Source organism: Aphidius gifuensis, linkage group LG4 (assembly GCF_014905175.1).
Source record: "Aphidius gifuensis isolate YNYX2018 linkage group LG4, ASM1490517v1, whole genome shotgun sequence".
NCBI lineage: Eukaryota > Metazoa > Arthropoda > Insecta > Hymenoptera > Braconidae > Aphidius > Aphidius gifuensis.
In genome coordinates this window covers 11,603,947-11,628,236 of record NC_057791.1, presented here as the reverse complement: position 1 = coordinate 11,628,236, position 24,290 = coordinate 11,603,947, and the positions used below count along the sequence as shown (strand labels likewise).

At 29.5% G+C, this 24,290-nt stretch overlaps 2 protein-coding genes across 6 annotated transcripts in view; one reads left to right on the top strand and one right to left on the bottom strand.

The window, feature by feature from the left end:
• Positions 1–4,856, top strand: part of LOC122855064 (serine protease svh-1-like) — a 24,674-nt gene extending 19,818 nt beyond the window's left edge. The window contains 9 exon segments of the mRNA XM_044156187.1: positions 591–798; positions 888–1,071; positions 1,145–1,357; positions 1,426–1,551; positions 1,700–1,843; positions 3,947–4,002; positions 4,081–4,174; positions 4,242–4,653; positions 4,720–4,856. Coding sequence (XP_044012122.1) covers positions 591–798; positions 888–1,071; positions 1,145–1,357; positions 1,426–1,551; positions 1,700–1,843; positions 3,947–4,002; positions 4,081–4,174; positions 4,242–4,653; positions 4,720–4,856 — 1,574 coding nt within the window.
• LOC122855065 (patj homolog) lies at positions 4,753–24,290 on the bottom strand. Of its 5 annotated transcripts, XM_044156189.1 has the most exons (15): positions 24,116–24,290; positions 23,786–23,940; positions 23,593–23,659; positions 23,137–23,519; positions 22,931–23,050; positions 22,747–22,862; positions 21,898–22,040; positions 21,066–21,808; positions 20,790–20,997; positions 16,385–16,686; positions 7,444–7,665; positions 6,178–6,351; positions 5,938–6,099; positions 5,627–5,875; positions 4,753–5,548 (listed from the first exon to the last, which is right to left on the bottom strand). In XM_044156189.1, exons 3-15 carry the CDS (start codon positions 23,606–23,608, stop codon positions 5,135–5,137), a joined length of 3,252 nt encoding a protein of 1,083 aa, XP_044012124.1. In that variant the 5' UTR covers positions 23,609–23,659; positions 23,786–23,940; positions 24,116–24,290; the 3' UTR covers positions 4,753–5,134. The 5 variants fall into 5 exon arrangements, with proteins under 5 accessions (XP_044012124.1, XP_044012123.1, XP_044012125.1 ...); XM_044156188.1 differs by lacking the exon at positions 23,786–23,940; XM_044156192.1 differs by lacking the exons at positions 4,753–5,548; positions 23,786–23,940 and having other exon boundaries at positions 5,791–5,817.

Genomic DNA, 24,290 nt, shown 5'->3' with positions numbered 1-24,290 from the left:
TTCTAGTAAAGTTCATTTTGAAGGTCTTAATTTGTGGTAATTTGTAGTGTAAAGGGTTTAATTTGTAGTTCAAAAATTGAGGGTGGAGAAAGGGTTAAAAGGTACTTTCTTCAAAAATTGACTTAGAGCGATGAAATTAGGGGCAATACGTTCGTTGAAATTTGAAAAATCCTAGCTAATTTGTAGTGAAGAAATTACAATTTGTAGTTGAACCGTTTTGCCAGGAAAATTAATTTTCTCATATAATACCCTAATAAAATATTGCGTAACTTTTTTATTTATAGACCAAAATTATAACTAAAATATCTGATAGATACAGAAAAATCGTAGCTAATTTGTAGTGAAGAAATTACAATTTGTAGTTGAACCGTTTTGCCGGGAAAATTAATTCTCTCATATAATACCTTAATAAAATATTGCGTAACTTTTTGTTTATAGACCAAAATTATAACTAAAATATCAGATAGATACAGAAAAATCCTAGCTAATTTGTAGTGAAGAAATTAGAATTTGTAGTTGAACCGTTTTGCCGGGAGAATTAATTCTCTCATATAATACCTTGATAAATTTCCTTAAAATTTTTTTTTTAGTTTTCGGTCACTGGGGTCAAGTTTGTGATGATGGCTTTGGCATGATTGACGCTGAAGTAATATGCAAAGAACTTGGTTTCAATTTTGGCGCTCTAAAAGTTAGACCAGGAGGTTTTTTCGGAAATCTCGATCCCCCAACTCGATTTACTGTTGATCAACTCCGCTGTACTGGCAATGAAACATCTCTACGTGAATGTGATTTCGATGGGTTAGTAAAAAAAACTACTTTTTATGTTCCTATATAATTTTTATATCTATAGTTGAGAATTTATTATTGGAAATTTAATCATTTTCTAGATGGGGTGTTCACAACTGCCAACCAGAAGAAGCAGCAGGTATTGTCTGCAAAATAGGTGTTAACACTTGCGAGGAGGGTCAGTGGAAATGCGACAACAGTCCAACATGTATTCCCACTAGATATATTTGTGATGAAGTTACTGATTGTCCTGATGGATCTGATGAAAGTACACTTCACTGTAATGTACGTTTCACTCTTATCATTATTTTATCCAAGTACTCAAATTATTTGATTCATAATTTTCGAAACAATCTAGGCATCTTTTGTCATACGATTAGTCAATGGAAGTAGTCCATCCGAAGGTCGAGTTGAAATTCGTCATCACGGTGTCTGGGGTACAATATGCGATGATGATTTTTCCAATGCAAATGCTAAAGTTATTTGCAACTCGTTAGGATATACAGGTTCAGCTGTTGCTATAAAAAATGGATTCTTCGGATATGGAACAGGACCTATTTGGCTAGATGATGTAAGAAACAGTTAAAAAAAATTCAACAATTGTTGAAAAGTGTGGTTTATTGTTAATTTAATTCAAAGGTCGTTTGCCATGGTAATGAAACCCAGCTTTATCATTGTGAACATAAAAGTTGGGGTGTTCACAATTGTAATCACGATGAAGATGCCAGTGTCATTTGTGGTGACATAGCAGTTAATTATGTCGAGGTAACATAAATCATAAATCTTTTAGATAAAAAAAAGTGATCATTTACTATGATGAATATATTTTTCTTAACAAGTTAAATATACTACAAGAAAAAAAAAAAAATTTGTTGTTTCAAGCATTATTGTTAATTTTATATCTTGGTAATAGGCCAACTTTGTTGTGGAAAAGAGTATTAAAGATATACTACCAAGCATTTGTGGTAAAAGAGCGGAAGATTTTGCTAACGAAGATGAATTTTTAAAAAAAGTTGTTAGAGGCTCAATTGCGCCAAAAGATTCATATCCTTGGCAGGTAATTAAAAAAAGGTTGAAGTTCCCTGGCGGAACACACAAGAGCAATTCATTAGCTATTACAGAATGATTTCGGCGCTTTTACAAGAACGAATCAATAGCTATCCAAGAGCAAATTAAAATTAATATTACAGAACCCCTAATTATAATATGAACCATTGAATACCATAATAAAATATTAAAATATTCTATTGACAGTTTAGACACATTAATTTAACGTAAATTATCTTTCATTATTGACAATTTATACGATTCGAAAACATAGAATTAAGAGGTTAGGGAGCCAGCTGTCAAACAAATTACAGACACAAAACACAAGACCTCCACTAGCGGTAATTTATGAAAACTTACCACTGAAATCAAAAGCAAATCAATACCAAACCATGAGCAAAACAAGAACAGAAAAAAAACTCATAAAAATAAATAAATAAACCTATTGTTGATAAGTGTATGTCGTTTTATCATATTTATTATTATTATTTAGTCATTTTAACAAAAAAAAAAAATATATATATATATAAAAAAAAAAAAAAAAGTACACATAGTCTGCACAGTATCCAATCCATAGCAAATCAAGAGCAAAACAAGAACAAAACCAGAACGTTTCAATAGCAAAACCAGAGCAAAACAAGAACAGAAAAAAAAATCATAAAAATTAATAAATAAACCTATTGTTGATAAGTGTATGTCGTTTTATCATATTTATTATTATTATTTAGTCATTTTAACAAAAAAAAAAATATATATATATAAAAAAAAAAAAAAAAGTACACATAGTCTGCACAGTATCCAATCCATAGCAAATCAAGAGCAAAACAAGAACAAAACCAGAACGTTTCAATAGCAAAACAAGAACAGAAAAAAAAATCATAAAAAAAAATAAATAAACCTATTGTTGATAAGTGTATGTCGTTTTATCATATTTATTGTTATTATTTAGTCATTTTAACAAAAAAAAAAAATATATATATATAAAAAAAAAAAAAAAGTACACATAGTCTGCACAGTATCCAATCCATAGCAAATCAAGAGCAAAACAAGAACAAAACCAGAACGTTTCAATAGCAAAACAAGAACAGAAAAAAAAATCATAAAAATTAATAAATAAACCTATTGTTGATAAGTGTATGTCGTTTTATCATATTTATTATTATTATTTAGTCATTTTAACAAAAAAAAAAATATATATATATATATAAAAAAAAAAAAAAAAGTACACATAGTCTGCACAGTATCCAATCCATAGCAAATCAAGAGCAAAACAAGAACAAAACCAGAACGTTTCAATAGCAAAACAAGAGCGAAACAAGAACAAAAAAAAAATCATAAAAATTAATAAATAAACTTATTGTTGATAACTGTATGTCATTTTTTTTTGGTTAAAATGACTAAATAATAATAATAAATATGATAAAATGACATACAGTTATCAACAATAGGTTTATTTATTAATTTTTATGATTTTTTTTTCTGTTCTTGTTTTGCTCTGGTTTTGCTATTGAAACGTTCTGGTTTTGTTCTTGTTTTGCTCTTGATTTGCTATGGATTGGATACTGTGCAGACTATGTGTACTTTTTTTTTTTTTTTATATATATATTTTTTTTTTTTTTGTTAAAATGACTAAATAATAATAATAAATATGATAAAACGACATACACTTATCAACAATAGGTTTATTTATTAATTTTTATGATTTTTTTTTCTGTTCTTGTTTTGCTCATGGTTTGGTATTGATTTGCTTTTGATTTCAGTGGTAAGTTTTCATAAATTACTGCTAGTGGAGGTCTTGTGTTTTGTGTCTGTAATTTGTTTGACAGCTGGCTCCCTAACCTCTTAATTTTATGTTTTCGAATCGTATAAATTATCAATAATGAAAGATAATTTACGTCAAATTAATGTGTCTAAACTGTCAATAGAATATTTTAATATTTTATTATGGTATTCAATGGTTCATATTATAATTAGGGGTTCTGTAATATTAATTTTAATTTGCTCTTGGATAGCTATTGATTCGTTCTTGTAAAAGCGCCGAAATCAAGTCTTGTCATTTCCGCCAGGGTTGTTGATAAAAAATCAATGTGATTTATGAGGTAATTTTTTTAAGGCGAGTATACGGGTACGGGGTCAGAGTCGATCAAATCATTGGTGCGGTGCTGTTGTGTGAGTATTTATAAGAAATATACATATTAAAGTATCAAATGACATAGAAATCGATGTAATTCATTTGTTTTACTTTAGAATTTCCTCTCTTCATGTGTTAACAGCAGCTCATTGTCTGGAAGGTTACAACAAAGGCACTTATTTCGTTCGAGCTGGTGACTACAACACAGAGGTTCAAATTATTTTCCATCCTAAAATAATATTTATAGAATAGATAGAATCATTAAAATATTTCACAGCTCGACGAAGGGACAGAAGCCGATGCCAACATTGAAGACTTTTATATTCACGAAGAATTTAGAAAAGGCACAAGAATAAACAATGATATTGCTCTTGTTCTTCTTAAAGGACGTGGTTTCAAACTGAGCCAACACATAATGCCCATATGTTTGCCCCTGAAAAATACAGAATATTCCAGTGGACTTAACTGCACAATAAGTGGATTCGGCAGTATCGAAACTGGACGTTCATTAAACTCAAATGATCTACGTTTTGGCTGGATTCCACTCATTCATCAAAATATTTGTCGAGCTGATTATATTTATGGTGAAAAATCGATAAAAGATGGAATGGTATGTGCTGGTTATCTCGATGAAAATGTTGATGCATGTGATGGTGATTCTGGTGGACCACTTGCTTGTCATTACAATGGTAAAATTTAATTTAACACATTTCATTATTAGTAGCTGATCATTGATGATTGAAATTTATTTACAGGGTTTTTTACACTCTTCGGAATAACTAGTTGGGGACAGCATTGTGGAAAAATAAATAAACCTGGAGTCTATGTTCGTGTTTCGTATTATCGTGATTGGATTGATCGTAAAATACGTGATTCCTTGATAGGAAGATAATAAAAAACATACATGTAGAGTGATAATATTTCAAAGTTCGAAAAAATATTATTATTTAGTAAGCATTTAAAGATATTCATTATCTTGAATAAATGTTTACTTTAATTAAAATATAACAATAAAAAAAAAAATAAAAAAAGAAATTTTGATATTCAAAAATTTCAAAAATATTATTGAATAACAATGATAAATTAATTGTTAATATAAGTTTAATGAAAGTGTACTAAACGGATTATAGTGTAATTCAACATTAATAATTATAAATGAAATATTATTTCTTAAAAACTTTCTGATTTAACAAGATTATGCTGATTCTCTAAGCTTTCGATTAAACTGATATAATGCAATGGTTGTGTTATATTAACTTTTCTTTTTCTAAAATATTCACGTCTATGTTTATCATTATTAATTTTCGTAAGTTTACCGTTATCATCGATTTTTGATAAATCAGTACTATTTAACTGTGTAATGCAATCGGGTATTGGTAATGGTTTCGCAACACCAATACGTACTGTACCTTTCGGTGCACCTTTTAATGATTGTACTGCTTGATCAAGTGTTGCATTTTCAAGTATTGTATTATTAACAAATATCAAACGATCGCCTGGTATTAATTGACCATCAAGTTGAGCAACACCACCAGGTACTAATGAACGTATTACTATTACAGTTTCATTTGGATTCATTGGATCCTGCCAACAAAATCAATCCAAATTACTTTATACTACTCAATGAAAGTTTTGTTCTATTGGTAAAATTTACAAATTTACCTGATAGTCTAAAATTGAAAAACCAAGGCCCCTTTCACCTTTAACAAGTTCAATAATATGTGGCTCAGCACTCCACATTGCCAAACCAATTAGTGGTTCCAATGAACGTGACTTCATTTTAGTTAAATTTGCATCAGTTATAGTTGCAGTTGTTGTTGTTGTTGTTGATGCTAATGAACCATCTGATTTTGCTTTAACAAGACGATCCATTGTTGGCAGTAAATTTTGCAATGATCCACCCAAAATACTCTAGTTATTTGTTAATGAATAAAATAATTTATTAAATACAAATAATTACTATTAAAACTTACTCTAGATTGAAATGCGAGTTGATGCTGTGCTGTGTCGATTGGACATAGTGGATCTTGTAATGTATGACTTCTTCCACAAACCATTCTAACATGAATTGGTAATTCTTTTAACACAGTCACAACTTCCATGTGATTTATTCCCAAGAGACGATAACCATTGACCTAAAAAAGAAAAAAAATAATAATTGAATGAGATTTTTCATTCCGAGTTAATTTCAAATTAGTAAAAAAGATAGTGACCTCTAAAAGTTCATCACCAGAACAGAGAATTCTATTTTGTCCGACCGGTCCTTCTGGAAGAATTGAACGTATATAATGGTGTGGTCGAACTTCTTGTCCGTTCTCAACGTCAACTGTTCCCTCAAGACTTATTCCAAGCCCACTGCTTTCAGCAAATTTTTTCAACTGCGCTACCTGTGTGAAAAATCATTTAATATCCAATATATTAATTTGTATAAAGGTGGTCCGATGGCGGGGAATGCGATAACTTTGGCCCAAGATATTTTTTTTTTTGATGTCAATGAAATGATGATTCTACACATTATTTGTGCACGGTAAAAATATACACATTTTTATTTTACACAATTTTTTTGTACACAAAATAGTTTTACACAAATATTTTACACATTTAATTTTACACATAAATATATCACATATTTAATTATACACGTAAATATTTTACACATTAAGTTTTACACATAATAATTTACACATTATTATTATTTTACACATTAAAATCTAAACATAAAAATTACACAAATTAATTAAATATTTTACACATTTTTATTTTACACAATAAAGTATTACACATAAAAAGTGTACGGGAATTAGTTTTACACGGGGTAATTTTCATTTACACGATCATTTCTACTTTGTCGACGCAACCTGGGGACTTTCTTAAAGAGTCGTCGACAAAGTATAATTGCTCGTGTAAATAAAAATGACCCCCGGGTAAAAGTAATTCCCGTACACTTTTTATGTGTAATACTTTATTGTGTAAAATAAAAATGTGTAAAATATTTAATTAATTTGTGTAATTTTTATGTTTAGATTTTAATGTGTAAAATAATAATGTGTAAAATATTTATGTGGTATAAATTATTATGTGTAATATTAAATGTATAAAATATTTATGTGTAAAATATTTAGTGTAAATTATTGTGTGTAAAATTATTATGTGTAAAATTAAATGTCTAAAATATTGATTTGTACAAAAAAATTGTGTAAAGTAAAAATGTGTATATTTTTACTTTACACAAATAATGTGTAAAATAATCGTTGTGTACACTTTAAATGTGTAAACCTGACCCTAAGCCCTCCTGATGTAAGGTTCAACCGAGGTTCCCGTTCATTTAAAAAGAAATTAATTATCAACGTTTGACATATTTATAGATAAGAATATGTCATTTTTTTGTTTTTGAACTGAAAAATTCATGTTTTTGTAGATAACTTTAAAATATCATACTAGTGATCATTTATCCGAATAAACATTATTTATTAACTTACAACAATCTCGATGTCTAGACCAACAATTCGCTGCCATTTATCTTTTATCGCTGCTTCAATTTGAGGCGTTAATTCACAAGATGGGTCACTCAAAAGAGCTTCAACCAGTGACATATCCTCCAGCTTATTGGAAACATCGCTTTGATCAACTCCCCGCAACGCTGCACTGTCAACTGTCGTGTGTGATTCACCCTCCAGCTCAATTTCAATTGTATCACCATCCTGAAGAAAAATATAATCTTCGTTACCGTCGAGCTACTGTGTAAGGAGAAATTACCCTGCAATTTTCATCCGTTCGTCGTATCTTACTAATTTTGTATATTATAAAATGATCACTTTTATAAAGCTTACTTGGGTGCATTTCTTTTTTGAAAAATTTTTTTTCGCTCTACAATTCCACCCTGTAATACCGACAAAAAGCTAGGAGGAGAAAGAACGACAAAAGTGATAAAATCCATTATCAAACTAACCAGATAAATAAATAAATTAGTATTAAACCAAGACATAATTATTCATAAACCAAGACATTTACTTCAAAAAAAAGCCTTCATCATCATATGAGAAATAAAAAAACTTTTTTCTTATCAATCGTGCCGTCGTGAAGTGGGTTAGGTCGTGGAGGGTTGATTAGTTTGTAGGGAGAGCGATAGTCTAAAAACTATCGATGTAAATACTATCGGCCCACACGGAAAACAAATTTATAATTTATATATAAAATTATATATAACAATTATATATAACATTGGGCGAAAACGTGTATATAATTTATATAAAATTTATATATAACGATTATATATAATAGTTTATATAAAATTATATATTTGTTTTATATAAATTTTATCACATTTCCCCCCCCCCCCCACCCCTTCCCATGAATTGTTTTTATTTAAAATTTTTTTTACCCTTCCGGTCGGGAGGCAAGTACTTTACCTCGAAGCCACAAATCTTATGATAGATTTCTATAAAAATATACATAAGAATATGACAATTCTAAATGTTTTTACTTTGCTGTTTTAATCACAATTCTATTACTGACTTTTATTCAAATATATAAAATTTTAATTTTAACATCTCTTCGTTCATATTTTTATGAAAAAAAAAGATAAAATCGGTATTAAAACCACAGTTTTTTATTTTGGGCATACTAAAATTAAATTTAGTAAAAATTTACAAAAAATTAAGAAAAAATTTAGAAAAAGTTTAATTTTAGTATGTCCAAAACTGTATACATATTCTAAATGTAATTTATATTTTTTCTGAATCTTTTCTAAATTTTTTCTGAATTTAATTTTAGTATGTCCAAAACTGTATATATTTTAAATTTAAATTTAAATTTGAAAAAAAAATTGAGACATTGACAGAAGAGTTTAATCATGAAAATGACCTCCAAAAAAACCGTTAGAAAAAAAATAAAAATATTTGTTAACACAATAATTTTTCGAGAAAAAAAAAAAAAAAAAACAGAAACCGTGTTTTAACAGCAGGGTATTTACAACCACCACATACAAAAGTATATATGAAAAAAACATAAGACAGCATTGTTTGAAAATATTTTTATGAGCCTTCGTGCCGGAAAACCAATTTGCACGCCTTGACCCTGAGACTCCATCAAAGTTTCTCAATTCTATCGCTTTGAGAACTTTGTATTTCCTCGAAAATATATTGGTCAGAAAAAATTTTAAAAAATTCAGATGCTGAAGTACACATGGTATAAGTAATAAAAATAAAATACATATACAGGCATTTCTGTACTAAGAAAAAAAATATATAAATTTTCGAAAAACTACAAAAGAAACTGAATTTTTTTTTTACAATATCGTCGATATGACGATACGATACGATATGGGGACCACACGATACGATACGATATGATGAATTTTCGATACGATATGGAGGCGATATGACCACTTGACGATACAATACGATATGGCCCTTGAAAAATACGATACGATACGATATGAGGCCTTCGTATCGTTTCGTATCGCGGCATCACTAAATACATTGATACACTAAATACTCTAATATTTTTAGAAATATCGCCCGATCCCCTGAAGAGCGATAGAATTTCAAAAACCACGTTTTTTGAGCCTAATTTGAAGTCATTCCGTTGAATTTAACGAAAGCTATAGCCTCCCTTAAGGCGAAACAATACCCTTGGTTTCAAGTGAACCCTAACCTATATTTATCGATAGAGTGAATTCCCGCCCCATCTATGAGTCTCAAAGTACATTGGGCCTTTTTACCCTAAATCTACACAACCATGCTTTACAAAAAATAAGGTTTTTTTTTCTACGCAGGCATATACTTTAATTTGTTAAACAATATAATATTGTAACCTTGTGCTAAAATAATTATTAATATACCTATTATAATTATCTTTCATGTACATTGAAATAAGTATTGATAATTTTCTCAATACATAGATACAATAATATATTATGAATATTTACAAGACGGCATGCAAAAAAAAATAATGCTCTTAAAATTATAAAATGTATTTTACATATTTATTTTGAATCCAATCGAAACATTATTTTTTCAATCATGCAATAAAGCGTAGTTCTATGTTACAAACAAAATAGATTACGCGCGCATACAATAATGAATACTAGTGACGTCTAAAACTTGAAAAATATTGAGAATTATTACGTGTCATTATTATAATTTGAAATAATAATTCAACACCATACACTTTGATTATATACACAATTAATCATTAAACATTAAATCATAAATCAATCATGAAATAACTGGTCACTAGAGTTTTACATTATTTATAATCTTTTCTTGAAGATTTGACTTCATGCTAAATATAAAAAACCATGCAAAATTCACAACATATCTGTTTTTGATAATACGATTCTGGCACTGTTGGTATTATTATAATATTGTCATGATTATAATGACAGCAATGTTTAAGAATACTTGCAAGCAAATTTATCAGGAACTACTACACGGAAAAAAATTTTTAGCTGCAGTCACGAGGCATTGGATAGTTAAAAAAGGATAGTTAATACAAGAAAATAGATACACTGAAAAAAAAAATTTCTATTTATAAGACAAAAAGTTCTTAAGAATAGAAGTTTTCTTCTTGAAAAAAAATGTATTTGGATTAAGATAAAATTGATTTGGATTAAGACAAAGACTTCTTAATTCAAATCAAAAAAATTTTCTTGAAAGATGAAAAAAAAGTCTTGGTTCAAGACGAACTGTTCATGTTTTTAGAAGTATACTTCTTGGATTATGGATAAATGTGTCTCGGTTCAAGACAAACTGTTCATGTTTTTAGAAGTATGCTTCTTGGATTATGAACAAAAGTGTCTCGGTTCAAGACATATTGTTCATGTTTTTAGAAGTATTCTTCTTGAATTATGAATCGATATGTCTCGGTTCAAGGCAATATTGTTTTTATTTATGAACATTTATTTTCAATAGGATTGAAAATAAAAAAAATAAAAAAAATTTTTCAATTACAAACTTGTAATTTGTAATTTTTTTTTTCCTGCAATTTTTATTTTATAATTTTTTTTCCTACAATTTTTTTTTTTTTTTACCTAACGCGGGACCCGAACCTATGACCGTAAAGCCTATCTAATCTAAACCTGTGCCTTAGCTCGCTTAACCACGGGCGCGATATAGAAACGGGAAGTTATTTGTATTACTTTAGTGACAAGATATTTTTTTTTTTTTAAATTTATTACATGAACAAATGAACTAACACTACCACGTATCAATTTGTATTACTTTAGTGTACTATTGTATTATTTTATGTTTTCTAAATTTTATTAAACATTTAGATAACATTTTATCATTATTATTATTTAAGAATATAAACAATTTAAATGCTAGTATTTTGAGTCAATTCAATATTGACACATTTTGTATTTTAATAAATTAAATTTAACACTTATTTGATTTAATTTATTTTTAGAATGTACTGATATAAAACTTAAAAAAAAAATAATACATTTTTTTTCAATTTTCGAGACACATTTATCCATAATCCAAGAAGTATACTTCTAAAAACATGAAGAGTTTGTCTCGGTCCAAGACACATTTATCCATAATCCAAGAAGCATACTTCTAAAAACATGGACAGTTCGTCTCGATCCAAGACACATTTATCCATAATCCAAGAAGTATACTTCTAAAAACATGAACAGTTTGTCTCGGTCCAAGACGCATTTGTTCATGATCCAAGAAGTATACTTCTAAAAACATGAACAGTTCGTCTCGAACCAAGACTTTTTTTTCATGTTTCAAGAAAATTTTTTTGATTTGGATTAAGAAGTCTTTGTTTTAATCTAAATCAACTTTATCTTAATCCAAATACATTTTTTTTCAAGAAGAAAACTTCTATCAGATAGAATTTTTTTTTTTCAGTGTAGTTGATTTAATAATCAGGCCCGCTATATTAAAAAGACAATCGGTTAGTTATTCCAGCCGGCTGGATAGCAAGCGTGGCTAACCAGCTCGTCAGGTTCGACATAATTTTAATGTCAACAGCTGTTGTGTTCATAACCTCTCTTTATTAACTGATGCACCAAATTATTATTAACAATGACTGAAATAATCCATATAGTTATTAAAAATTTAGCATAAGATTTTGTATTCAAGTTGGCGTTTATTTGGTGCATCAAATTTAGTATAAATTTAATCAGATAATAATTTTAAAAATTAGTAAATGTACATTAATATGTTGTTTTTACTTCGTATGTGTATACACTTATTGTTATGCATATACGCAATCCTAAATAGCTACTGTAGCGATACTAGCTTGTCAGGCTTTGGATAGCTACCACAGCTATCCAAAGTATAGCTAATGTAATAAGTAGGCGCGCTCTTTTCACAAGAATAGTAACCTGTCAAACTTGGATTGCCAAAATAACAATATAATAATATAATAATATAAAACACCATGCAAAAATCAAAATTCATAACATATCTGTTTTTGATAATACAATTCTGTCACTGCTGGTATTATAATGTTGCCGTTATTAATTACAGCAATGTCTAAGAATACTTGCATGCAAATCTATTAGGAACTACCAGAATCTAAAAAACCATGCTGAATATAAAATACCATGCAAAATTCATAACATATATCCCTAGCGAAAATGGCGACACCGATCCGACACCAATCCGACAGTCGGTTTGTGCACTGATCTCATACAAAAACGACACAAAACCGACACATTTATAAAAAGTCACAAAAATAAATAGTAAGCATTTAAAAAATAAAATATTATGTCTAAAATTTCTAAATAATATTTTTATAATTTACATTAATTTTTAAATAATTTTTTTATTGAAAAAACTCAATTCTGTTTATGTATTAAAAGTGAGGTTAGCTGTCAGAATCATTTGTACACGACTGTGAGATTTTACAATTCTCACACAATTCCGACACACGACTGTGAGAATTGTAAATCCGACACAAATCCGACAGACGTACGACAGTATATTTTTATTTTGTATTTAATATAAAAAAAGAGCATTTTATTAATAAAAAATTTTGTTCAATATTAAAGTTATAATATTTTAATGATTTTAGGCATATTAGATTTTTTTATTCTGAATGAATTTTGATAAAAAAAATAATTGGAATCGTTTGTGAGAATTTGCGATTTGCAAAAATTTTTGTTTAATAATAAAATTATAATCTTTTAATAATTATAGGCATTATATTAGATTTTTTTAAAATTATTTTATTAGAAAATTATCATTTTTTGGTTTTTTTTTCAAAACTAATACATTTAATCAGTTTCCCACGTATTTGGTATTTTTGTAACTCGAATGTAATTTGTAATGAAACCATGTATTTGGTTTCCCATGTTTCCAATTATTTTTTTTGTCAAAATTTATTCAAAGAAAAAAAAACTAATATACCTAAAATTATTAAAATATTATAACTTTAATATTGAACAAAATTTTTTATTAATAAAATGCTCTTTTTTTATATTAAATACAAAATAAAAATATACTGTCGTACGTCTGTCGGATTTGTGTCGGATTTACAATTCTCACAGTCGTGTGTCGGAATTGTGTGAGAATTGTAAAATCTCACAGTCGTGTACAAATGATTCTGACAGCTAACCTCACTTTTAATACATAAACAGAATTGAGTTTTTTCAATAAAAAAATTATTTAAAAAAAATTCTAATGTGTCTCAAATTATAAAAATATTATTTAGAAATATTTAGACATAATATTTTATTTTTTGAATGCTTCTTACTATTTATTTTTGTGACTTAGAAATTCTTATAGTCGTGTGTCGGTTTTGTGTCGTTTTTGTATGAGATCAGTGCACAATCCGACTATCGGCATTTTCGCTAGGGATGTAATTGTTGTAATTTTTTTTTGACAACTTGATGTTATAAAATGTAAACAAACTTGTATTTTCTTCGAACTACTTACATACAAGGCAAAGCCAAAATCCGATTTTTTACTGTTTGGCACAACACAAACTTTTGAAATCGTTTTTTTTTTAAATTTTTTTTATTATAATAATCGATTTTTTACTGTAATTGATTTTTATAATTATAATCTCTACAAGCACTCACAACTTACATCATGGGCCCCAACCTAAATTTCATCCCCCAAATAGTAGAAGCATTCGTAGTGCCATCTAGTTTTCCCAAATATTGAGGAATGACGTGGTGATAAAAAGATCATAATTATTAAAAAAAAAACAATAAAATTTTTTTTTATAATTTTCAATTTTCGAGAGAATCACGCCTTCGGCTATATTTACTCTGAGTACTCCTGCAAATTTTTAAGTCAAAGAATTTATTTTTGAATGAAAATCGTTGGATTCCTTTTTTACGTAGATTTTGCAGAAAACTGTAATTTATTAATAATTTTTTTTGTTAATAACAATTTTTGAAAGAGTCATGCCCTCGCCCATGCAATTTTATATAGATCTTCAAAATTTCATGCAGATAAGTTCAATATTCACGAAAATTCTTTGGTTTTTGTGAAGTAAATTTTTCAATAGTATTGTTTCCCCTTAAGTCTACGTAATTCGAACGAAAAAAAAAAAATAAAATAATTTATTTTGAGAAAAATAAAAAAAATGTACTATTATCATATTGTTATTATTTTTAATTTTCAACGGTAACGCAGGCCACACGCCCTAACAAACGTTACCAGATCTTTTTTGTTCTATAGTTTCTTTCAGTTTCATCTAAAATTAATACATTTTAATTTTGTATTGAATAATTTAACTAAAAAAAAATTTTCGTTTTTTTTTACATGAAACTTCTTCCTTTTCGCTAAATTTTTTAGCAAAATTGTATAAATCGACTATATTCTTATAAACCATGTAAAGCCCAATTGCAGTTTTCAATTTTAATGTTTCGTTTTATTTTAAAACATTATTTTATTTAAATTTCTTAAAATTTCGGCAAATAGACACCCACCTATTTTTTTTCGGAATCAAAATCAAAAATAGTAGATTCCGGCCTTCATTTCTTGGACTATAAATATTACTTCATTCGATCTATATTTTTCCGATTAAACAACAATCGAGTATCAACATATTTGGTCATAAACCAATCTTCTTTATATAAAAAGGAGAAACATCATCGGTCTTCCGGACATTTGATTGGTCGTTTTTCTTCTCACTCACTCTTATATAGTTTTTTGTTTATTTCTATTATTTCTTTATTTATTTCGTTAGCAACAAAAAGACGAAAGTAAAAAGAGCGAGTGAGACATAGTTTGTTTTTTTGTTGCTAACGAAATAAATCAAATAAACAAAGGGTGATCTTCAAAGGATTAAATGTCAATAAAATAAATCGATAAAAATCAATTATAAAATGATTATAACACGTGAAAATCGATTATAACACGTAAATTACAATGAATATAAGTTAAAAAATATTGATACAGGCGCGCGTAGGGCGCCAATGTGCTCGTAAGTATAAAATCAAGAACACTTTGGTATTATTTTATGATTAAAGAATTTTTTTTTTCATTTGAAGACGTTATTAGCATTTGTTTATAAATTATATTTTACGTAGGCGAAGCCTATAGTATACACTGTAAAAAAAAAATTCTATATTCGATAACAAAACTTCTTGAAAATAGAATTTTCGTTCTAGGAAATTTTTAGTTTTGAAAGAAGAAAAAAAGTTCTTTTATCGGTCGGAATATGGCATATTTTGTCATATTATGTCAGATTATGTCATATTATGCCATATTATGACATAATCCGCCAAATTATTTTCACCAGACGTCTGGTATGTTCTAATAAAAAAATAGCCATAAAGGATTGCTTTTAATGATTGGTTAGAAGAAAGTGTGGTTCTCAGGGATTTAAGCAGGAATTTTTTCGGCTTTACAAAATTTTTTTATGTTTATTTGTTCAAAAGTTTTTGAAAATATAAACAACTAACAATTTAATTTTTAACACTCTTTTTTGACAAAAAAGGGATGCGCGCATGCGTAAAATATTCTTTGCTGTGGTTATAATTTGCTTGATCGATAAAATAGATCTTTGAATTATTACGTTATTGAGGCGGGAAAAAACAAAAAACATTCAATCATATAATTTGAAATTATGAAAACAATAAAGAACAACTTCCATTATTAAGAAGTTTTTGTATCGATTTTAGAATTTTTTTTTTAGTCCTGTAAGTCTACCTACGTAATATAAAAATGAGTGGGAAAGACTAAGGAAAGCCTGGAAATCAAAGACCAATGACGATACAAACAATATGACTGTTTGTCTTTTTTATAGAAGGATATAAGGGTTTCATTATTTATTATTGATTATTTGTTTTTTGTAATAGTAATTATCATCGTTATTCTTCTTATCAAGTTTTCCATTTTCTTATTAATATTCCACTACATGAATGTACAAGAATGTTCAATGTTTTTGAACTACTACACAGCAAATAAATTTATAAAATACAAGTAAATTGATCAATAAACTTACCGTACTCATTGGAAAACTGGGCAAACTTGTAATTGATGGTGAATTCAATTGTGGTACTCGTAATTCACTAGCAGCAATAGCTTGTTGTAATTGTTCATATTTTGGTCCCCGTAAATATCTTTCTAAACAGAGTACAACAATTTGTCCTGTACTTCTTAGTACTTCAACCGCTTCATGATTCGAGTATCCTTGTAACGAGTGCCCATCAACTTCAACGATTCTGTCATTTATTTGTATTTTACCACTAACATCAGCAGCACTTCCTTTGCTGATACTTTTAACAAATATTCCGGATAACTCCTCTTTAAAGAAATAACAAAATTAATTATTAGGTTTAGTTGTACTTGAACTTTTTTTTCTTCGTTTGCTCAATAATTTTCTTGGATTATAACAAATACGTTTTGAACCGAGACGCTTACTTCTAAAATCTAGAACATTTTTTTATAATTCAAACACATATTTGGATATAAACCAAGAAACTTACTTCTAAAAATGAGAGCATTTTGCTATAAATCAAAAAATTTTTGTAAGTATTTGAGAACTTGTTTTTTTAGTTAAGGAATTATTTGTTATAATTCACGACAATATTTTTATAATTCAAGAAATTTTTCGTTCTCTAATTAAGAAATTTTTTTTTAATATAAGACAATTTTTCCATAATCCATGAACTTTTTTTGCAAGAACAAAAAATCTGCATTTTAGAAGTTTTTTTTAGTGTACAAGCGCTAATCCTTGTGTCCTTATTCCTGTCCCAGGTAGAAAGTGTTGACGGGCACAAGCCTGGAATAAGCTTGATTACCCGGCTCTAGGGCCTGTGTCAAGACTGGGAACCCAAGCCTGTGTCCAGCCTGGAATGTTCACGATGTATTTGCTGGTGTCGGACTAGTGTATCAGGCTTGATACAGTCAAAAAAAAAAAAGGTGAGTGGGGACTATTAATTAGTAACTTGGTCAATTATTGCTAGCAGAGAGCAACGTCGTGGCACCATTCTCCCGTGTAGAAGAATACAACACGGAGCAATTGCTGAGTTCGTTTCCGCTCCCACGAAATACCCAGATTAATTTTCGAGGGCGGAGCATGTTCATCTGAGTACAAGATGTAGCTAAACTATAATGAATGCGCAGTTACAAACTCACACACAGCACTCACGCTAATCATAACAAAATAATCATTTTTAATTTAAAATTACATTTATATTTTTGATCACATTATGTGATTTATATATTGATCACATTTTAATTTAAAAACAATTTTATATTTTTTTGATCACATGTGATTATTCTATCAATGTGATCAATAAATAAATCACATAATGTAATCAAAAAATATAATCATTTCTAATTGAAAATCACATTTATATTTTTGATCACATTATGTGATTTATTTATTGATTGAAAATGTGCGAGATTTTGCTGATCTCGTGCTCTCGATGACGTATTTAATAATACGTCACGTTCCATATGAAATTATCGCTCTATCACCGTGAGAATATGTGGCACTGACTTAAAGATAACTAATACCGCTAGTTAGTGACTTGTGAGTATTCTCGGCGACGTCTTCTCGGGGCTAATAGTCAAGAAGATCGGCCAATAACTGAATTAGTAGACGCACCCTGACTTCGATAGATCCCATGCCCCTACTTCGACACGTCTACCAGAGAGCCGCATGAGCTGTGATCATCGGAAGTTTATGATCTCGGTGATGATGTCCTCTCCGGAGATATCATTACGCTCTTGTGTACTACGAAAATATGTAATATATCGTGACGTGGCTCAAGATGGTGGACCACGCTCAGAAGAGATAGAAACCACTCCTTACTGAGCTAGATCGCTACCGAATGGCCATTGCCCCCGTTTCACAAATACCCGGCCCGAGTATTGATAGCTGAGCTGAAATTGGGGACGTACCGCAATTCAGGCCCGTGGCACCCCATGGCGGCTTATTGTGTATTATGGACTTTTCTACTATTCGTGTTTTTATTTTATTTTATCTAGTTTTGGCTCCAAAATAAGGGACTTAGTTTTTTTTCGTGAAATTTTCTGGACTTAGGAAAAATGTAGCTAAGTAAAATAATGTAGATATTGATTGTTTGGCTTTAATTACAGCTAAGTAAAAAATTCAGCTAAGTAAAAAAATTTAGCTAAGTAAAATCATGTAGATATTGATTGTTTGGCTACAATTACAGCTAAGTAAAAAATTTAGCTAAGTAAAAAAATTTAGCTAAGTAAAAAATCTAGCTAATTAAAATAATGTAGATATTGATTGTTTGGCTACAATTACAGCTAAGTAAAAAATTTAGCTAAGTAAAAAAATTTAGCTAAGTAAAAAATCTAGCTAATTAAAATAATGTAGATATTGAAGCTACAATTACAGCTACGTAAAAAATCTCGTGGATAAATAAAAAATTTTGACATCACGAAAAAAAAGTCTCAAGCCTGGGTAAAATGTGAAGGGAAATTCTATAGTTAAACTTAGTTTTTTTCCTAAGTCTTCCTAAAATTTCACAAAAAAAAACCAAGTCCCTTATTTTGAAGCCAAAACTATAGATAAAATAAAATAAAAATACGAATAGTAGAAATGACCATAACCCACAATAAGCCGCCATGGGAAGCACCATGGGTGTCACGGGCCTGAATTGCGATGTTTCCAATTGCGGTACGTCCCGTGGCACTCCCACGGCGAGGAACGTGACTTAGTGTCCATTCTGGCCTTTCTACTATTCATAATTTTTTTTCTTATCGATAATTATGTTAGCTTTTAACGAAAGCCAGCAGAACTTTTTTATTTATTATTCGACACAAATCAAGTAAGGCCCTAAATTATGAGCTATTTACGAGCTAATTATGTGTGTTGAAAAAAAAAATTTATTTATAACTATTTTTTTCTTTTATTAACAATTATGCTAGCTTTTAACGTGATATAGCCGAATAGCACCCCGAAACTTGACCATTGACGTGGCAGCCCAAAGATTTGCTTATAGTATCCATCGAGACAAGTCTTCTCACAAAAAATCAACCTTTCTGGCGATGACATAACCCGAGCTAAAAAATCTCAGTCTTAAAAATGTCGAAGTCTTAAAACAGTCTTTATTTGTCCAACTAGGAAGACTTCGGAAGACTTCCGATTTAAGACCTCAGGCTTACGAAGTCTTTCATTTAAAGCCTTCGTAAGTCTGAGGTCTTTCAGAGGAAGTCTTCCATTTCAAGACCGTAGGCTTCCGAAGTAAAAAAAGCAAAAAATAAAAACCTACGAAGGAACGATCATAGGTCTCTGGTGTGAAAGTCGGATAGGCTGACTACTCAGCCATTTGTTCAATTGATATTCATAGAGATTATTTACCTTATAAACTTTTGACTTCTAATTTTTGTTATTTGAATCAATTTTATATTATAAATATCTGAATAAATATTTAAAGTAAAATTTAATTTAGATCTATTAAAATTTTAATTTAATTTGAGGGTGGACTCGAAAATAAATCCCGTTGTGATATGAAAAATTTTTAGAAAAGCTGGAGGCTTCCGAAGTCTTCCAAATCAAGCGTTAACGCTTGATTTGGAAGACTACGGCAGTTTTGAAAATTATCAAAAAAAATTGTAATTTTATGTGAAAGACTTCGGAAGACTAATAAAGCGCGTTTTAAGACTTGGAAGACAGTTTAAGTTCAATAAAGCGCGTTTTAGGACTTGGAAGACCTCGGAAGACTGAGATTTTTTAGCTCGGGTTAACTCATAACTTTTTGCGCGATGGGGGCCTGGATTATAAATATAATAAAATAAAAGACTGGAAAGACGATCCCCTTATCGTAAAGACAATTGTTCTTCAATAATGAAGCAAAGTACGATCGTCTCCAAAATAATTACCCTCCATAACTCGGAAAAAATAAAGAGGGAACAGTTGGGCATTTGTAATAGACGATGCAGAACGATAATTAAAGCCGATACAATACGATTAGCTTGCATTCAGGATGGAGCAGAACGCAAAAGACTAAGTAGAACTGAAAATTTTCAACCCGGGGTTGAAAAATTTCAACTCGGGAAAACAATCGTTCTTCAATTTTAGAAAGACTTGGAAAAACGAATATGTCAAAGAGACGCATCCTGCGTCGTTCTGCTAGTTGGACAAATAAGGACGATTGCAGAACATAGAAAATTAAGAAGTCTCAAAAATTTTCAACACGGTGTATACTAGCAAAAAACAAAGCTTATCATTGCTCGGAAAATCTGAAAAGATTATAGAAATAGATGGAGTTGAATTTGGGAGGGACCCTCTATTCACCCCTGGATGTTAAGCATATTTCTGCTGATTTTTTTGATAACTTCAGCTCCATAGAAATGGTTTTATGCCGAATAAATAAATGACGAGAAAAACGTAACAAAATGAAAAAAAAAGATTTTTTCGAAAATACCTTTCTCACAGACATATCCAGCAATTGTTATTCCAAGTCCATAACTGTCTTTTTTTAATTCAACAGTAAATCTTTCCATTTCTGGCAGTGAATTAACATTTACTGTTTCTAATGATAGCAATGATATATCAGCTACAACTGGAATAATTGGTATTTGTCCAATCGATAGCGGATTACGTACTACTTCCATGATAAGACTTGGTCTTGTCTAAAATTTTTATTCAATTTGTAAATATTAATTTTATTCGTTTATTTATTGTGCTAGTAATAACTTACATGCATGTCCATATCACTATCTTGTGAAAATCTATTATTTTCAGGATTTGAATCAGTTCGGAAATGAGGTATGTTATAATTTTCTGGTATACTGTGTAACAAATGTTTATCTAGTTCATCCGGATCACCAAGTATTTTAGTTGGAACAATTGGTGCATGACTACCAATTGTCTGATAATCTGGTGATGTTGGTTCTACTGGACGTGCAACAACAAGACGTACATGGGTACCTGATTGTCGTAATACAGCGGCAACTTGTTCACTACCCATGCCACGCAAGTTAACATCACCAATTTGTAATATATGATCGCCACTTTGTAATCTATTATCACGATCAGCAACACCACCTGGTAATATTGTTTTAACAACAACACCAGTACTTCTGCCACCAATAATACCAAAACCAAGTCCACTACCGTCATTTATTAAATTGATGACTTCAACTTGTGCCCATTCTGTATTTAACACCATATCAGTACTTGTTTTTATTGTATCACCTGTTGTATTTTTATCTATTTTCGGTGATTCTGTTGGTGCAATCGATATTAATTTATTGGTATTTATTGGTGATAAGATTGTTTGATTTTTTAACGAAACTGAACTTGATGATAGCCAATCTTTTTCTAATGACAACGATTGATTATCACTTTCACTACGTTTAACTGTTGAATCGGTTTCGATTTCACCAAATGTTGGGCTTGATGAAATACGTAGTTCATGTGATAAAATAGCACCTTCAATATCTGTCAATGATTATTCATTAAAATTAAAAGTTGAAACTACTTAATGATTTTTTATCCTTCAATAAAATAGAAAGTATCGTTTTATTTACCTTGAATTGTTCGTGCAACAACTAACTCAACAGTACCGCGAGCTTTTTGAAGTATTGATATTGCCTGTTCATGTGAAATATTTGAATCAAGTGGTTGTCCATCGATCGCTAGTATCTGATCACCTTCAACCAGTCTACCATCACTGAAATAAAGGTCCAAAAAATTAACGTTATTAATTTAAATCTTAAAGAAAAAAAACAAATTCAATGTCAAAAAAATCTAAGAAGTAAAGGCAATTTTGATATATTTCATCCAATTTTTTAAACGTTAATTGAAACACTGTTACATGATTGACATAACTAATTGAAAAATTATTCAATTATCTAATCAATACCCTTCACTATTGCCTTTTAAAAATTAGTACAGTATGAATGAGTGAACATAGCACTACCGAGTCACTTTAACATAGTAATGTTTATTTTTTATTCTCATGCTAACTCCAGGATCGATGTCGTCGTTACAGACGTATCAAACAATTTGTCATGTCACACAGCTGACAAATGTTAAAATGCATGCTTTGAAGAAAGCTCTAAGAACATCAATGACTAGATCTTTAATCGTTCAATTTACGGTTTGAAATTTTTTTTTTTTGTTTCTATTTAAACAAAATACTATTTTAGTTATTTTCTACAAAATCTGTATTGTAGGTGGTTGCTTTCGAGTGTTTTTTTGTACGGAGCATGCGTCGTAACCTGTAAAAAATCTCTTAGAAAATAAAAGTACCGTGAAATACCTCCTTTCCCCTTACAATCATCAGCATGCGCCAATTCGTCTACTCCCAACCAATCAATGAATATCGAATTTTCATTCTGAAAATCATAACATAACTAATATTATAATAATCTTACCATTCTGCGATGCCATTTGGCTGGATTTCTTGCAGAAATATACCAAGTTCTCCTTTGTCGTTGCTTCGTAATCCAACAACACTAAAACCCAAACTAGTACCTTCTGGTTTATACAGCTAAAAAAAATAAAACAGTTATAATATAAAATATATTTCTTTTAAAGGAAATAAGAAAAACGAGTTACTTGAACAGTGACAACTTGTCTTCCTTGTGATGCGGAATTAATGACCCTTTGAAACTCTTTAGCATATGTTGGTGTTGTTATTGGTGGAATGACATCACTACCAATCATTTGACTTAAAGCCTATAAATTTATTGTAAAAAAAATCTAATTTATATTGTAAGAATTGATGGTCACATTGACTATTATTTATTGAAATAAATTGTAACCTGGGGAGTGGTATCTTCGTTATTGGCGTTTATAAGTGATGCAACTGGCACTCGTTGATCATCAATTTCAGTGTTTTCTTGGTACAACTCTTGATAAATGTTTGTTTCAAATGGCTGAATTGGAGTTGTTGGTACTGATAATTCTAATCGTCCATTTGTGTTTATATCGAAATCATCAGGTAAAAGAGAGGGATGCTGTGAAAGTTGATCGTTCAAATCGTCCAATGAATCTTGTATTACTGCTATATTTCGCAGAACTGGATTTTCTAGAAGAGAAATCAGTGACTCAAGATCATTGCTCGTGTGTAGCTGAAGCTTCGAATCATCACTATCTTTCACACGTTCGTAAATATGCTCTAGCAAATGGAGAGCTGTTGATATATCTGTAAAAAAAAAAAAAACAATTATCATGTTTCAGGAATTCATATTGCATTTTTACACAGTTCTGGTTCTTACCTGAATTTAAAGGCATTTTTGCTAATAAAACCTTTTTGATTGTAGAAAAGTTAATTGATAATCAGTGCTGTAGAAAATAAAAAACAACAATTGAAAGGTCATTATTAAGTTTTAAAAAGTTTGGAGGTTACAGCTGTCAAAGAAAAATTATTTTACGTATGAAAAAAAAACACTAATTCAATATATCACTTACGATCACAATAAAAAAATTTGATTTAAGTCAACTATTACAGGCAGCAAATACTTAAAATTGACATTTGTGCAATTTCATATTTCTGAGAGGATAATCCAAATGCAAGCCGCAAGGCTAAGCCAGTGTAAATATCAAACCAAAGAATAAGGCAATAACTAATAAGATACCAAATTATTATATTAGAACACCCCTCGATTAATTAAACAAGTTTGATATTTGATATGCCGTTCAATACAACAGAGAAGAGGTAATTGTCCGATTATTGAATGATATGCAACCAAATGAAAATATAATAGTAATTAAGTGTACTCAATAATTTTAAATAGTTACCTTTTCGATCTGTCATGAGTGAGTACCAGGAATTCAGGATGGCAGGATATGCGATATAACTACGATATCTCGGTAGACCTGATATTTTTATGAAATATCGACGATATTTCTTAATTTGATATTTGTAGGCGACGAATATTCGGGTGCATTCCTTTAATAAAAAATTTTTTTTCGT